At 40.5% G+C, this 17,147-nt stretch overlaps 1 protein-coding gene across 4 annotated transcripts in view; it reads left to right on the forward strand.

The window, feature by feature from the left end:
- AKAP12 (A-kinase anchoring protein 12) overlaps window positions 1-16,723 on the forward strand; it is a 30,469-nt gene extending 13,746 nt beyond the window's left edge. For 3 of the 4 annotated variants that reach the window (XM_032101849.1, XM_032101850.1, XM_032101851.1), the window contains 3 exons: window positions 7,142-10,932; window positions 11,702-13,548; window positions 14,090-16,723. In XM_032101849.1, the coding sequence (XP_031957740.1) occupies window positions 7,142-10,932; window positions 11,702-13,546 (5,636 nt within the window). In that variant the 3' untranslated portion in view covers window positions 13,547-13,548; window positions 14,090-16,723. Of the gene's footprint in view, window positions 1-3,589; window positions 3,665-7,141; window positions 10,933-11,701; window positions 13,549-14,089 lie in introns of those variants that run through there. The other variant, XM_032101852.1, reaches the window with a different exon arrangement.
- Window positions 16,724-17,147: the final 424 nt, after the last annotated feature.

The following is a 17,147-nucleotide window of genomic DNA, read 5'->3' on the forward strand; positions in this document are numbered from 1 at the left end:
GAAGTTCAAACAAACCCGTTTATTTTGTGTTTTTCTCCTAAAGATAGCTAATTTGCATCGGAATTTCTCTCAGATGATGTATGGCTCTAGCTATCTAGGAAATCTTTTTCATTGTATTAATAATTACTCTCTTGTATATTGTTTGCTAGAGCCAGTGAACGAGTTCAACAAATAGGGGGAGTTTATTCATGCAAAATACTTTAACTTTACAATACATGTCGACAACAAAGCCTGTAGAAGTGCGGCTCCATTTGGAGCGGGCTCTGGGGAGGACTGTACGTGATTTGAATCAGTGAGTAGTGGAGGAGATATCCTACTGCTGTTTACAATAGGGTTTTCATTAAACTCTATGTTTAATGAGCTTATCACATGCTGAGACTTTTTCCTCAAGGGTTCTCTATTTTTTTTATTTCCTTTTATTTTTAGCAATTAAAGGTTAAACTGTTTTTCAAAAGCAATGTCTTTATAGGTTTGCACAGTTTGATCATTTGAGGTTTTCCTTATTTAATAATTCCTGTGGAAGAACCTTGGATTTTCACTGCAGCACAGCTGCTTCTATAGTGCATTTTGCAAGAACCGCATTAAGCGTGTAGTATGTGTTACCATTTCTTGGAAGGGACAGAGTACCTCTGCTTGTTGGTATGCAGGAGTGTATTAAGCTGTCATGTGTCTAATTAGTGCAGATGCAGCTTCATCTCCTTTGTGGTGAGTTTGTGATGTTTACATTAGTCTTTGTGGTCGTGTTGATAAAGAAAAAATTTCAATCTGCTTTTCATTGTTCATTAATCATTAGGGGTTCTCAAAAATGTCCCAGCTTTTACTGGCCCGTATTGCTTATCCCATCCTTGTTGCTAATGGAGCAATGAATTTTTATTCCCCTCAAATACCCAAGTGCTAGGGTTGCATCTATCTTACGCTTGGTGAATGAACTTTATTTTAAGAAGCAGAACCAAGTCACTGAATGTGAGATGTGGACAGCATGTCTAACCATGAAATTTCATAAATATTTGTAGCGTGCTGGTTTGGTTCCCAAACAGAGCAGCTGTGCTGGTCTGAGAGCAGTTTATTATTGTGAGCGTATTTAATGAAGAATTTTTAACTACAGCAACTGTATCCAAGCCATAGCTAATGGCCGTTCTGTCTTTAAAAGTCTTCTGTTTGTTTTTAAAGAACTATACTGTTTTCTGATTTTTAGTGCTGTTTGTTGAAACACTGAAATGAAAAAAGAAATATCTTAATCTTGAATAGATGAAATACATAACTTTTCCTGCTGGAATTTGAGAAGCTGGGCTCAGAATTGGAATTTGAGAAGCTCTGGGTTGGAGCAGAAAAGTACAGCTAAATCAAAATCTTCTGAATAAAGATTTTTGAGGAATATTAGAATGATACAGCAACACAGTGGAAATGATTGTGCGTTTGGGTTTGTTTGTTTGTTTCAGTTACTTTTCTATGATGTCATTTTCTGGGGATGCTGTTTTTGCTTTCTAAAGGAGCTCTAAGCCATGGAAAATAATAGATATTTTGCAGCTTTTTCCTTTTTTTCCGTTTTTAAAAATGAACACAAAAGTATGTGAGATTTTTTAAACATAACTCTTCAGTTGCCACTGCAGTACCAGAGAACTGAAGACTAAATAGTTCTTGTTGTCAAAAGCTTTTGAAATAGCATCATGCTTGAAAAGCTCATGAATTGTGTGGATGCACGGTGAGATTTGGCATGCAAAAATCTCTGTAAATCCTCTCCCATTATTTAATTATTCTGAAAGAACTTGCTCCCTGTGATGAACATGGCAAGTCAGTCCTTAGAAATAATTCAGTGAATAGAAGGGAGAAGGACATAGTATGTGTTTTCTATGGAAGAACTGTTTGTACATTGAAGTGGAAATAAATACGGTGTATAGTAGGGAAAGGAAGGAAGAATTTGTGAAAAATACATTGCTAAGAAGCCGCAATGTCACAGTCGTAGTTAAAAATTAAATTGTTGGAAGGATAACACAATCATATTTCTGTGTTATTTTGTTACTGCGAAGTGAGTAGCATGTTTGATTCATTAAACCAAACCTTCTGAAACTTCTGATTAAAAGAATCAGAATTTGTGGTATAATGCCCAGTTCATACACTCTGCAATGGAAACTTAAAAGCACAGATAGGTTTTCTTTTTTTTTTTTTTTTAATGCTAAAGTGCTCAATTTCACAAGTAATTCCAAACAGCTACTTCATTCTAAATAAATCCGTTCAGAGTAGGTTTTTCATAGATACTGTAATTTCAAGATGTGCTTTGGTTTTTAATTACTCACCTGTATCAGTTTTTATCCTTTCATTGTCATTCAATGTTTCTAATGATAATTAGAAGAATTGTGCAGTTAAGAGAAAACGGCATTTGACAAATACAAGCTTGGTTCAGATTTTCTTTTAACTGCCTTCTGTTTGTGTCATATGAATTTTAGAGCAGTAGCTGGTGGCTTGTTGTTTGTTTGTGGGTTTTTTTTTTTCTTTTGTATGTTGTATTTGTAGCAAATCTAGACACAATGGAGGCAAATTCTTGTAAAATACGCCTTCAGCCTCATGGCTGTAGCATTTGCTTTTGCTCATGTGAACGTAGTGAGAGAATTGTGTATGTGACCAAAAGCACAATTTGGCCCTAAACACTGAATAAATGAAAACAGCACAAAGTCCTCTGGAGCCTTGCAGCGGCCAGAGGAGTTTGTGAGGTGGGCGCAGGGTGTGTGTGTCACATTCATCTGAGAGATTGAGAATGTTGGGAATTCATGGAAAAAATCCAGCGCCGTGCTGCAAATCCTTAGGGGGAAAAGTCAACCAACTCCAGATGTTGAGATGGTTGACTTCGAGCACATGAAGTGCTGTGGATTTAACTCTTGCAGTCAGAGTGCTTTTTTAAAACTCTTTGGCAGCTACCAGGGGAGAAACACATTTTCACTTTTGAAGAGAGATGAGAGCTGGGAGCAGTTAGGTTGCACTGCCAACAATGTCTGTCAGACTGCAAAAAGAAGAGTTTTATTTATTCATTTTATTTTTAATGGGATGAGACAGGAATTCAGTCATTCTGAAAATACTAATTTTCCAACATCTGATCAGCATGCTCCTGATAAAATAGAAATAAATTCTTACCATGGACTAAGTACCTATGAAATTGTGAAATCAAGCACCTTTGAATCCTTTAGACTGTCAGTTTTGAAAGTTTCTTTCAGAATAAAACAGAACACTTGTGGTTATTAAAACACAGGCAGCACCTTGAGTCAATTAAAAATGTTTGAAAGGTTAGCTGGTGTGTAAGCAGTTAAAATAGACTTTCAGTGTTGGTCCTTAGCCACAGTGGATTTAAACAGCAAAGTGTATCAATTTTATGATATCACGCCTGATCTTTATCGCCTCCTCTAGGTATATTTTTGTTGTATTCTGTTCCTTGGCTAGCACATGGCTGGTAAAGTACAGCCCTGCTCACGAGAGACCTAAGGAAATATTATTCCTATCAGTATTTTACTATTATTTGTTTTGTTTTGATTTCTGGTAGCTGTTTTGATGAGTCTGTCTGGTGTTTCTTAAAGGTGCTTTCAAAATCAATGAATTAATTCAGAAAGTGCTGGTTGTCTTGCCAGAACACCTGTGGTAGTGACATGCTACAGAACTCTGACCGACAATGCCTTGTGTAAGTAACTTCCAAACCTTTCCAAGTGGAGCTGCTCACAGTTAGCTTTGCGTTCAGAATTGCACTGACAGTGTTTGGGCACTGCAGTGTCATTAATAAAAACTTCAATATAGAATCCAACTGCTAAATATTAAGTTCCGGGTGTATATGTTGTGAAAAGTACAGCTTGGATATTCGTGGCACTGGAGTCTTGTCACAAAACAGTGGCAGACTCCTGGCAACATGGAGGCAAATTTCCTGAATGGCACCTCTCTCCTCAAATGCTGAGGAAGGGCATCAGAATTTCATTTTTAAAGAATCTTCCAGGGTTTTAAAATGCTAAAGGAGGAGACAAAGTAGAGACTGGGTGCAACAGCAGTAAGGTCACTTAACAGCTGACACTGGAATGTTATCTTGCAGATGGAATACCTTCTGGACAGGTTAAATCCTTTTGTGAAATTGAAGGGGTAGTGCTTGAGCTAGGTCTGTAAGTGTATCCTCTGTGCACCATGAGGGAGAGATGGAAGTGTGATGGGTTGTAGCATAGCTGCCACTTCAGACTGGTGTTAGTGTCTGTCAGTAGGTCAATATTTCTGTTAGTTCTTCCTTTTGCACTGTGTTTAGTGAAGTGTTGCAAGGTAAGGTGTCTGCTGGACGGACTCACAAGGAAGACCTAATTACTGTCACCTTGATGTAATAGTTTTGAAAGCTTATCACTGCATCTAAACTCTCTGTTCTCTATTTTTATGTTTGCATTTGCTATCTTAATGCATACCCCTACCTGCAGAGTCACAGCTCTTTTCACCTGCAGAACATTTTAGAGAGACATAGTCTTTATCCTAGGGTGTTATAAACACATCATTTTATAAACTCAATAAGCAAAAACCCTTTGAATGCTATCTTAAATATTAAGAGATGCATTTATATACTAGTTTTACATCTTATCTCTCTTTGGAAATGGAGTGCCTCATTTATTAATATTCTTTATCATTCCTCTCTTACAGTAATCCCATTTATCTCTAATACCTGAAACTCACCTTAAACACTGAATTTACACTAAACACCAATTTAGGAATAAATAAAAAAAAGAAATGTCATCTATTTACAATTTTTTGTAAAACTCAGGATTTTTGATAATGAAGGGGCATGCATTCCTAGGGAGTGTTTGCAAGATGAAAGGTGAGCCCATACAAATCTATGTCTCTGGCTGCTCAGCAGTCCCAAGTGCCTTCTGACTTCTCCACTCCCTTCTGCCTTCCTGCACTTCTGCTCCTTCCCACTTATACCCAGCATTCCCCACTTGCTCTCAGCCCTGTATTTCAGTCTACCTTTATCTAACTCATGGAGATCTTCCTGTGACTAACAAGAGTAAGCACATTGGCATTAATGCAGGGCTGAGACAAACAGGAAGACTCTATAGACCTTGTTTGCCGCAGAGGTGCTAAGAAGCCTGGCTCGTGAGCAAATTTTTATTCAATGTTAAATGATCAGTGTTTAGCTTCATAGCTGGTTAAGCCAGAAGAATCATTTATAGTGTAAACAAGCTGAAGAGTATATTAAAGTACCTGTTACTAAATAATTACAAAATATGTGATGTTTTGAAGATAGTCTTTGAAGAAGTGCCTCTAACTTTGTGAATTCCCATTAAGCCTTAGACAGTTTTCTGTTAAATTACATAATTTTATGGAAATGACAAGGACTTTATTTCCAGACCTAGGAATAAATGAACACAGATACAAAAGGTGGTTCCCTGACTTTATCCTTGCACAGTCTCAACATACAACTAAATAAACAAAATGTAATGTTTGGTTGATAAGAGTTGTTTTGCTTGTGGAGTGTTCTGGTGTTTGCAAGAGGTATATTACCAATGGACTAAAAATTCTGGCTTCTTCAGAAAAATGTCTCTTTTGTCTTACCATTCTCCCTCTTAAAATGGCTCAGTTCACACATCTCTGGTCTAAAATGTTCAGGGAGTTAGCATGCTAGCAGGGGTCAGGCTTTTAATTGAATTAGGAGTTAACAATTGAGGCAAATAGTATTAAACTGTTAGATAAAGGAAAAAACAAAAAGCTTTGCTTATATTGACTGAGAAATAACAAGAAGTAGGCTGCTGATAGTGAAACATGATTTGCCCTCTACATAGTAATTAGGAGCCAGTATCCTTGTATATTTTGTTTTGCTTATTGTGTAGTTAGTTCCAGCCTTACCTAGACCGCATTGTCTGTGTGCTTCTGAAGAAGCAGCCCTTCCTAAAGGGGGAATCAGGCAAGAGGCTGTGAGGGACCTCTGGAGATCAGGTGTTCCAGCAAAGCAGTGCCAGCTGCAGAATCAGAGACAACTTAAAGGTGGTTCAAATAAAAACCAAATCACTTCAGGGAATTTGATGATCACATACTTTTTAAAGCGTTCTCCTCCTGCCTCTGGGCATTGAAGTAGCACATATACAGCTTAAAAGAAAGGGACCATGCCTTTTTCTAGGGCGTTGCTGTTCAACATTGAATCTTTTTGAATAATTTTATTTTTTAATCTTGGCACTCCGACAAGTTTGGTCAGAAAGAAGAGTACGTTCCTTCATGGCCTTGCACTTAAACCTGTTGCACGAAATCAAGGGTCAAGAATAATACTAAACTGAAATCCCGGCAGCATCCAAGCCCAAGAGTCATTTGGTGTCTTGAATATGCCATAGATTTAATTTACATGCCAGTCTGTGAACTTGAGTAGTTCATGGCCAGAGGGAGCAGTAATACTTAAATTGTCCCAGCAAGACTGAGAGGGGGATTGCCAGTGACCTGAAGGAACTGTCCTCAAAGGAAAGATAATGCAAACTGACATGTGAGCAGTGGAGGATTTTACCTTCTTGTATAGTAACAACCTCATTCATTTTAAGCAGCGTGGACTTGCTGTAGATGTGTAACTGTGTTGTAGGGGTTTTCAGAAAAACAGGTAATTTTCCGTGGGCGTTTTCACATCTTATTATTCTTTAGGGACAGAGCTGTAAAATAAACTGTCTCTTTTTGTCATCATTTTAGGTCAACAGGCTTTTTTGTTTTGTTTTGTTTATTTGCAGGGTTTTTTTGCTTGTTGGGTTTCCTCAGATGTGTCTGTCTGCATGGAAATGTTTATTGAGCTTTGCTTCAGGAATAATTGCATATATTATTCCGTATAGTCTGTGATGGAAATATTTTTTTTTTCTTACTTTAAGTTAGCCTTAAAGTAAAAAAAAAAAAAACAAAACCACAAAGCAAACAAACCACACAAAAAGAACTGCAAAATCAGGGAATAGAATAAGAGAATATAAGCTTGAAAGGTGCATTTGCAAATAAATGTTGGGAAGAATTGTACAGTGATACAAAGAAGGAAAATAATTATAGTAATGATAGAACAAAACCTAGTTCTTAAAAAGGTACTAGTATCTTTTTTGTATTATGTTATATAAAGGTATAATATAACATTAAATTGAGAAAGGAATTAACTGGGGTTTTGTTGTTGTTTAAACAGTTGGACAAACAGAACATTCCAGTGTAACTTTGAAGGAAGACTCTGAAACTATGGAGACAATTCCATCTGACTCAAGCACCAAGGATGGTGTAGATGCTGAGAAAGAGGATGCTCATTCAATTAAGCAGTTGCCGGCTTTGGAAGAAGCTGCAGATGACCAGGTGTCAGAGCCACAGTCTTATGATTTAGGTTTTAAAAAGGTTTTTAGATTTGTTGGGTTCAGGTTCACTGTGAAGAAGGAAAAGACAGGAAAATCGGAACCAGTTCAGCTGCTTACTGTAAAAAAGGAAACACAGGCCCCTGAAGGAGCTGATGATCAAAAAGAAGTCGTCTCAGAAGAAACAGCAGTGCCTGAGGATGTACTCTCTGCAGAAGACAATACCAAAGATACACTGAAAAATGAAAAAACAGAAGATGAATCTCCTAAAATACCAGAAGCAAATGAGATTTGTTCTCAGCCAGCTGCCTTAGCCACTGAAACTGCATCGCCATTAAGAAAACTTTTTACTCAAGGATGGACTGGATTTAGAAAAAAGAAGAGTTTTAGGAAGCCTAAAGAAGATGAACAACAGTCTCCTGTGAAAGAAGAGGAGCAAGAAAAAGAGGGGACAACATTAACAACTGAAACCAGTGAAAAGGAGGAGAAACCTGAGTCTGAGAAGCAAGATGAAGTGAGGACTGTGACAGCAGTAACTACTGAAGCACAGGAGAAGGAGCAAACTGAAGGTGAAATGCAGGAGTCAGAAAAGACTGTGGCAGCCATAGGAGTAGAAGGAAGTGAAAAGGAAGAGGTGGTCAAGCATGATGAGCAGGGACAAAAAGAGGACCTAGCAGCAGTAGCTGTAAAAGAAAGTGCAGAGGGAAAAAAAGATGAAGATGATCAAGAAAGAAAACTGGTGGAAGTCTCAGAAGATCTTGGTAAAGAGGAAGAAAAAACTGAAGAAGGAGAGAAAGAAAATGAGGTGACAGAGAAACCACTAAAAACAAAGTCAGTGGTACCTCTTGTCACTGACAGTGTGAATGGAGAATTGAAAACATCCTCAGAAGTCCTGCCTGTGGGAGAAAAACTGGAGTCCATGGAAAAGTGTGAAATAGATGACAGAACTGAAATAGCCTCTGAAGAGACACTTGAAACAGGATCTCTGGCAATGGAAGTTTCTAGTGAACAGCTTAAAAAATCGGAAGGAAAAGAAGGCAATAAACCCGCTCTACTTGGGAAAGAGGCATTGGATGAAAAAACAGAGGAAGCAGAATTGAAAATGTCACCCACAGCAGAAGATGTTGCACAGGGAGAAGCTCTGGATAGAACCACAGAGAAGAAAGCAAGCAAAGAACATGAAACAAAGTCAACTCTGAGTGCTCCTGAATTGAAGTCCTTTTCTACTTCTGAACATTCAGTTGACACAGAGGATCATCAACAGTCAGTTAAACCCACTGATGAAGGACTACAGGGAATACCTGGCACTGATACAATTGATGCTGACAAACCAGATGAAACAACCATGGAAATAACTTCTGAAGAGGCAGCTGAAAAGAGGCCTCCAGAAGGTATCACAAATGAAGCTGAACTCCTGTCTTCTCAAGAAAAGACTAAACTACAAGGCAGCCCTTTAAAGAAACTCTTTACAGGTACTGGGTTGAAGAAACTGTCTGGAAAGAAGCAGAAAGGTAAAAGAGAAGAATCTAAGTCAGGGGAACAGGGTGAACCAATTCAGCACTTATCAGATTCCCCAGACAGCCCAGAGGAACAAAAGGGGGAGAGTTCTGCTTCTTCTCCTGAGGAGATGAATGAAATTCCCTCTTTAGAAAAACCTGCAGATGGAATGCAGGTCACTGAAAATGAAGATGCCACAATTCCAGATGCGGAGCGAAAAAGAGAAACTGTTACACCTTGGGCATCATTTAAAAAGATGGTGACTCCCAAGAAACGTGTCAGGCGGCCTTCTGAAAGCGATAAAGAAGAAGAAATTGATAAGACAAAGAGTGTTGCAGTATCTGCAACTGAAAATGTTGTTGATGAAAATCAGGAAGAAATAAAAGAAAATGGGATTGACCAGAAGCCAGAGAAAATTACAGAAGAGCCTAAAAGAAAGGTTGACACCTCTGTGTCCTGGGAAGCTTTTATATGTGTAGGTTCTTCAAAGAAGAGAGCCAGGAAGTCATCATCATCTGATGAGGAAAGCCAAAAAGTAGAAGAGTCTGGACAGAGCAAAGAGACAGCAACAGATGCAGTTCTTACCAGCTCTCAAGAGAGTGATCAAGGACAGGGGAATTCTTCCCCAGAACAAGCTGGAAGCCCATCCGAAAGTGAAGGTATTTCAACATGGGAATCATTTAAAAGGTTAGTTACTCCAAGACGGAGATCTAAAACCAGAATGGAAGAGAAGACCGAAGACTCTGTTGTGGGATCTAGCCTGGAGCATTCAACATCGGATGGTGAGCCTGGAAAAGATGAATCATGGGTTCCATTTAGAAAACTGATGCCTGGACGCAGGAAGAAAAAGTCAGATGGAAAGCCAGAACCAGCTCATCTTAAACAAGCAAGAGAAGACATGACAGAAACAGCTGAAGAAGATTCTGATATTCCAGCTGTTGTTCCTTTATCTGAATATGAAGCAGCAGAACAGGAGAAAATGGAAGCCCAACGTGTGAAGGATGCTGAAGCGATGAGAGAAGGCACCTCAGAGGAAGAGAGAGCAGAAAAGTTAGAGGAGACCCTAAGAATGGAGCAAGGATCTGGAGGGCTGGTGCATGCAGTTGCTGTTTCTGTTGTGGAAGAGGAAAGGGCAGTGAGCAGCATTGAGGAAAGGTCACCATCGTGGATATCTGCTGCTCTGACAGAGTGCATTGAGCAAGCAAGAGAAGAGGAAGAGAAAGAAACTCGAAAAACGGCTGAACTGGGTGTTACTGTGGAGGATGCAGTGGTAGCTGCTAAGACAGTGCCAGAGACTAGAAAGGATGTAAGTGATGACACCACAGCAAGTGAGCTGGAGCTAACCTCAGAAGCAGTGACTGCTCTGGAGACAGCAGAAGCTTCCTGTGCTGAAGAAACAATGGAAGTGTCCCTTGCTGAGGAGACAACTGAGATGGTTTCTGCTGTTTCACAGTTGTTAGAAACCCCAGATACTACAGAGGAAGCTACACCTGTTCAAGAAGTAGAGGCCACTGAACAAAATTTGAAAGACTTGGACAAGCAGACACAAAAAGTTCTTCATGAAGTTGCTGAAAGAGTAAAATCAGATGTAGCACAGCTGGTTAGTGAAAGAGCCGTGACAGAAACTATAATTACAACAGTACAGGGACCGGAGTCAGAAGTGAAAGGCGATGCTAAAGATGGGAATATTGTAGGCCAGGAAACTGTTTTGCTTGAGCAGTCCTTGGAAAAAGAACACAAAGAGGATGGCCCCCAGCCCCAGCAAAGTGCAGGGACCATTCAGGGCCAAAACAGAGTTGAAGAGAGTGTTTTACCTGAAGGCTCAGAGAAAAGTGAAATACCTTCTCCGATGGAAGAAAGCACAGAAGGACGTGAAAATGTAGAGGTATTGAGAGATGAAAGCCAGTGTCAGGCATATGAAAAAGCAGTTGTAGAAGACCATAAAGAAATAAATGAAGTGCAGAGGACAATAGAGGAACCTTTATCACATGACAAAGAGTTTCACAGCATCAAAGCCATCACTCCCAAGGAAGAGCTGTTTGCAAAGCAGGAGCCTTCAGAACAAGAGAAACTGCCCATAACAGAATTGACACTGGATGAGACAAGAGATAAATGTGCTCCAGAAGTAAAACCTGCAGTAAGTATTGCATATAACACAAAGGTTGATTTGTCAAAGAAAAAGTCAGCAAGTGTTAGATACTATACCTAGTTTAGAACCAGGCTGTGGGTATATTACTGTCAAGGACCTTCCTTGTGCTGCCTGAGACAACTGAAGTTCATTTCCAGTGAGAGACGCACAGATACCTAGAAGCAGCAGGCACTGAAGCTTGTGTGCAGGGTGGGGTGGATGCAATGCCTGCAGAAATGGAGTAGGAGATGGTGTGCATGGATCCAAAGATTCTGAAAAGGTTGCCATTAGGGCTCCTGCACTTCACAGAGTGACTGAAGCACTGAGCACCTAAGATACAGATGTGATCCATGTGACACCACACACAGTGGATGTTGTTTTCAGTTGTAGGCAGAAATACAGGTGAAGCTGAGGTAGCTCTGCAAAGGGAGGACATGAAACAACACCACTACCTCCAGCTCTAAATGCCGCAGTTACTGTGGCTGGCACATTCCTACCTTCTTCCCTACCTCCTCATCTTCCTGGCTTAATCTTTGTTTCACATGCTGCCAGCTGTCCCTTCCTTTAATTAATTTTAAGGCTGCCCTGTGTTTAATGAGCTACATGTCCTCAGAAGCAACACAGGCTGGGGTCTTGGTGAGCCACTAATCTCTGTGACATCACCTTGTGCTCTTCCTACAACTCTTGCCCTTTTGAGTGTTGTGGTTTTTCACCTAGAACATTGCTGGTCACTCCCTGCTTGTATGCTTTTTCACAGATCTCTTGCAATTCTCCACAGGTTCAGGACAAGACAGAGGATGAAATCTCATCCTTGGGGCTTACAGCTGAAGAGGCTGTGCAGCTTGAAGGAGAGGGCAGAATGCTCACTGTGGGACCAGAGTGTGCAGAAGCAGTTGTTACTGTGGTCCCTGCTAAAAATGAAAAACAAGATGGCGTTCCTGACTCAGAAGAGCCAGTTTGTACTGAAGGAGTTCCTAGCAGGACACCTGCCTTGAGAGAGGAAGATGCTGTGCTCAATGGAGTAAAAAGCACAGAAGTCACTGTTCCTGAGGTTCCACTGCAGAGCAAGGGAAAAACCTCTGCCCTTCCTTCAAAAACAGTTGGCTCAGAAGCAGCTGTGGACTCTGTGCCCATCCTAGAGCCACAATGCACTGAAACCCACTCCAAGAGTGATGAAATCAAAGGTGGCAAAGTGGAAGGAGCTGTGCTCAAATCTGAAATGTGGCTGGAGAGCACTTCCACTTTTGCTGAGGCTCCTGTGCAGATTGAAGCAGATGGGACATCTGATTTAGCATCAGCATGCCCAGAGATTGTTGAAAATGGAAGTGCTGTTATTGCTGATACATATCCTAAGAAATGTGAAACACTTAGCAACTTGGCTGGAAAAGAGACTGTGGGAAAACAACAAGAACTTGTAGAAACCTTGAACTGTCAAGGCTTCCAGAAAGAGGATAAGAAAAATGAGCAATTGATGGAAGGAGCCAAAGAAGTATTTGAAGATGGAAAACGGGAAGCTGTGAGACATGATGAATGTTCAACTGCTGTCCAGCAAGAGGAAGGCTCTGACTCAGCCTCCCCACAGGCTGAAAGCTCCGGGGCTCTGAAAACACCTGTGGCTCCAGCAGCTGCAGCAGGTGGAGAGCACGTCATGGCAGAAACTGCGATACAGGCAGACATGACAGCCAAAACTGTACAGCCCTTGGCAACCACACCAGAGCAAATGGCTTCTGAAGAGGTCCCAGTTTCTACTCTTGACTGTTCAGGCTATGAGACTGCAGAGCTTGGTAGTGTGGAGGCACCCAAGCCTAGAGTAACTTGTGCTTCCATGAACGGAGTGTCAGAGGAGGGAGAGATGCCCCAGAGCACTGGGCAAGCCGAACACAATGGTATTCCTTCCAGTCACAGTCTGTCTCCCAGCCATCCGGAATTTCAGAAGCACGTTCAGTCTGTGATTATAGAGTCCCAGAGTACCAAAGTTGTATTGAATGCCATCCAGTCAGCTGTTCACAAACTTGCAGAAACAGAAGAGTTGGCTGCCCTTGAGTCAGAGCAGAGCATTAACTCCATAGGGAAAAGCCCATCAGATACGATCGTACCTGAACTTCTGGGAAGTATGCAGGTAGATCAACAGCTTCCAGTAAAAGAGGAAGAGATAAGAAGTAAAGAACAGGAGCTCAAGCAACCAGAAATAGTGAAAACTGCTACCTTAACTGAGTCTGCAGAAATTCATGCAGCTGTGGAAAAAACAAAGGACATGCCTTTAACTTCTGAGATGCTGCAAGATGGACAAAGTCAGAATTCTTCAACAGTTGTGACAAGCCCTGAAGACGTTTCAAGGGGAAGTGTGAGACTTCAGAAACCAGCACTAGAACAAAGTATTTCAGAAGATTCAACCAAAGACACCCTAGAGATACATGCACCAAAATTAAGGGAAAAAGAGGTTGGGTACATTACAGAAATCTCAGACCAACATACAGGACCGCAGACGTGCAGAGAAAGTGAAGAACAACCGTATCACCCACCAGTGGAAGATGGGAAAACACAAATGTGGGAGGATGACAGTTGCCAAGAAGGAACGTCTTGTGATAGACAAAGTCAGAACTCGGTGGCTCTGACGCCTTGAATGTAAGTAGCATTTTTTATTTATTTATTTATTTATTTATAAGTAATTTATTTCTTTTTCTAAGGTAGTTCTGAGGATCTCTAAGCTGTTCTCTCTAATGTGTGGTGGTTTGCCTTGTTTTTAATTATTTTGCTGAAGGGCTACCCTCACTTCAGTGGCCTTGGACTGGGCCTATATTTTGGTGCGATATTTCTGGGAGGTAGAAAATGTACTTACCAGTTTTCCTAGGTAGGAACTCACATGACACATTTAATGTATGGGATTTAATATGCAAACACACTTTGTAACAAAGGTCCTTTTAAAATCCTAAAGGATGTGAGTATTGCCTTCCATGGTAAACCTGGAGTACCTCACGTACAAAGCTCTTCGCACTTCAGAGGAATTTGAATCAGAAATTTTAAGTATAATCTTTTCCTAGGGTGTATACTGCACTTTCTTCACTAAGTCATAAGACCTTTATCTCTGAGAACTGCTTGGGAAAAGATATTCTTGAGAAAGTAAGTTGTCATTACTAAATCTTTTTTATTGTCATCTTTCTTTCAGATGTGCTAAGCATCCGTATGGCATTTGGAGAGATGCCAGTCCTAGAGAACAACTGACAATCCTGCCACAGAACCAGGAGCTTTATTCACTACCCTTTATTCTTGGATGTTAACATCTGTTCTTTTGAAGACCTCGCCTTGCCATTTGTGTTAAAAAAACAATGCCTTTAATATTGGCTGTGTCCGTATCTGTGTTCCATTTGAATGTCATTTGTCTCTGCCCAAAACAATTCATTAAGACTGGAGATGCACCACTGAGTGACTGGGCAGACCGCTAGAATTTTTGCCACAGTTATTATTGTCCCCTCATTTAATGTGTGTTCTGTCTGTCCAATCTCCTTGAATCCCTTCACTCGTCCCTGAACCCCCCTTCCTTCTTTCTGCAGTCTCTCATACCCCTCACATCTTTTCTAGCTGCCTTGATCTGACCTGTGAGTGGCTGTAGGTGCTACTCAGCTTGTGTGTGAGGGGGAAGAGAGGGGCTGACTGATGAGAACACATGAGACTTCTGGATTTGTCTGTCAAACAGCAGGTACTGGATCACGCACAAATTGTTGAGCAAGGTGCTCAAGTTTGCTGCCTTTCAGTCCCATTCAGGTATCTCTGTCCATCTTTCAGTTGTATTTGTGCAGGCCTGATGTAGTCTGAAATTATTTCTACAGTGTGGCTTGAAAGGAGATGGAAAATACCCTTCCTCTGTTGTTCCAGACTTCAGGTCTCAGGACTGGACTGTAATGTATTGAATATTTATATGTATGTCTTAAACCCAGTTCTGATTTTAATGTAGAGCAATGATACTTCTGTACTGTTTAGGCATTCCCTTAAATGAATATTGTAGAGTAGCCTGGAGAGGCAATTGATACTATTGCAGTGGAAATTGGTAACATGTAGTTTCCTATTTATTGTTCCAGGTTTTTTCCCCCTGTAAAATCTCTCATAAAATTTGGCTGTCTTGCTTTGAATATTTATATGTATATCCTAAACCCAGTTCTGATTTTAATGTAGAACAATGATACTTCCAATGACCAAAGGAGAGCCCTGACCTGACCCACTGCTCACTTTTACTTGCAGCCCTTCCTGGTTTCTGAGGACCCTCCAGACACCATTTCACTGTCACCTTGTTCTTGTGCCACTGCCTTTGTACCTCGCCCCTCTCATTCCAAGCTCTGATCATTTCTGTTCACATCTGCCCCATCCAACCCAAAGCCTTTCCCTGCTCTACATTGTCTGACATCTTTCCTGCATACACACTTCCTCCTTTTCCAACCCTTGCCTGAACTGTTTTCCCACCACACCATTCTCTGAAATTCTCCCCACTCCAGACAATCCTGTCTTTTCTGAGACAGGAGTAGGAAAGAGGAAGAGGACTTGGTAATGAGTTCTGCCTTGAATTGCAAAAAGCTGATGAGATCTTTGGGGTACTGAGGTCTTAAAAACCTTCATGAAAGGTGGATTGAACTGACAACCCCTGAGACTAGAATGAGCAGGGTGATAAAAAGATGCTTAGAAGCCCCAAGACTGAGAGTCCTGGGATGTCTGTCCCCAACAGGAATTGATCCTCTCCTTTGTTGTTTACATTAAAATCAAACAAGGGGTACAAGTCAGTACTTTCAGCTCTGATTTCTGCAGTGAAGGTTACAGATCGCACGTTGTGAAGCCAATGCCCATCGAGTTGAACAATAGCTCACGCTCATACCTGTATAGTAATTTATTTTAAAGTCAACTTTAGTGTGCAAATGCTCTTGTTACGGCAGATGCTGGCCTCTCCTCAGGGCTGCATGTCCAGCAAGCGATGTGACTGATTGCACTGGTGTGATTGCACCATCTGGTAGCTGCCCTGTGTGGAAGCATCAAAAGATTTTTCCTTACCTCAGAGCGAATGATATAAATATTTAAAGCCAAACAATGTGGTTTCAAACAATCCAGTCTGTCTCTGTCCACCACTAGTGGCAGCTTTCCCCCATAGCTTTGGGCAATTCCAAAAACCTAGGTTGATTTCCACACTTTTAGGTTGGCTTGCAAGGTAATGATGCTCTTAACACCACCTCACAAGTGCAAACTTGGCTGAATTTGTACAAACTGTATACCTATGTACCTTAAGCCATATTGCAATAACTGCAGCAGGTAAAATAACAAAAGCATGACCTGTGTAATCTGATTCTTACGTTTGTAGCTCCAAAGCTGTTAATAATATGTAAAGTTACTTCTTGTCTGAACCTCATTTAAATAAAGCTAGCTTTACCACAATGTAAATTGTCTGTTGGTAGTAACTGAGCAGGCAAGGGCTTTTAACTTGCCTGTTTTCTCCATTAATCCAGGGCCTATGTAAGCAATGCAACAAACCTAACTACAAAACAAATACAAAAGCTTCTTTTTATAACTGACAGCTAAAGAAACCTGCTGCACCCAAAACCACGCTAATGGTGCAAGGGAGCATGTCTCCACAAAAAGATACTACTTTGTTCCAGTGTATTGCTTTGGCCTCTGAAACTCTCCTTTGAGACTGTGACTTCTGGCTTGTGCTTAAAGGCTTGAAGCTTTCTCTAATCCAATGTATTGGGTTACCAAATTTGATTTTGTGTTCTTCAGGTAGATTTTCATTGATAAATAAAGTGCAACTACAAATTTGTTCTAACCTGTGTATTGTGGTGGTTTTTTTTTTTCAGCTTGTTTAGTGTAAATTATTTTCTGATGGTTGCTTCATCTTCAGGGAGTTAGGTTTGCTCCTGAGAATTCATTTGTTGTTGACTGACGTTCAGCTTTTGATGTGAATTAAAGAAGATAATTACAGAATTAAACTATGGTTTGGCTCTAAGTTTCAATAAAATATGCATACTTCAGAAGAAGTAGTAAGAATAAGTTTCTCCAGAAGACTGAAATACCTTTATTGAATTCAAGATAGATAACAGTATTCAGTGAGCCAGAATGAAAAATTAGTAAATCATATGCCTTGCTGGTGTGACTGAAGTATAGAAAACTCCAACAAAGCAACAACATAAATGTCCACAAAACCTTTGTCGTAAATTAGTAGAGGAAGGGTCTTAGGCCCATAACTGGTA

This window comes from Corvus moneduloides, chromosome 3, assembly GCF_009650955.1.
Source record: "Corvus moneduloides isolate bCorMon1 chromosome 3, bCorMon1.pri, whole genome shotgun sequence".
Taxonomy (NCBI): domain Eukaryota; kingdom Metazoa; phylum Chordata; class Aves; order Passeriformes; family Corvidae; genus Corvus; species Corvus moneduloides.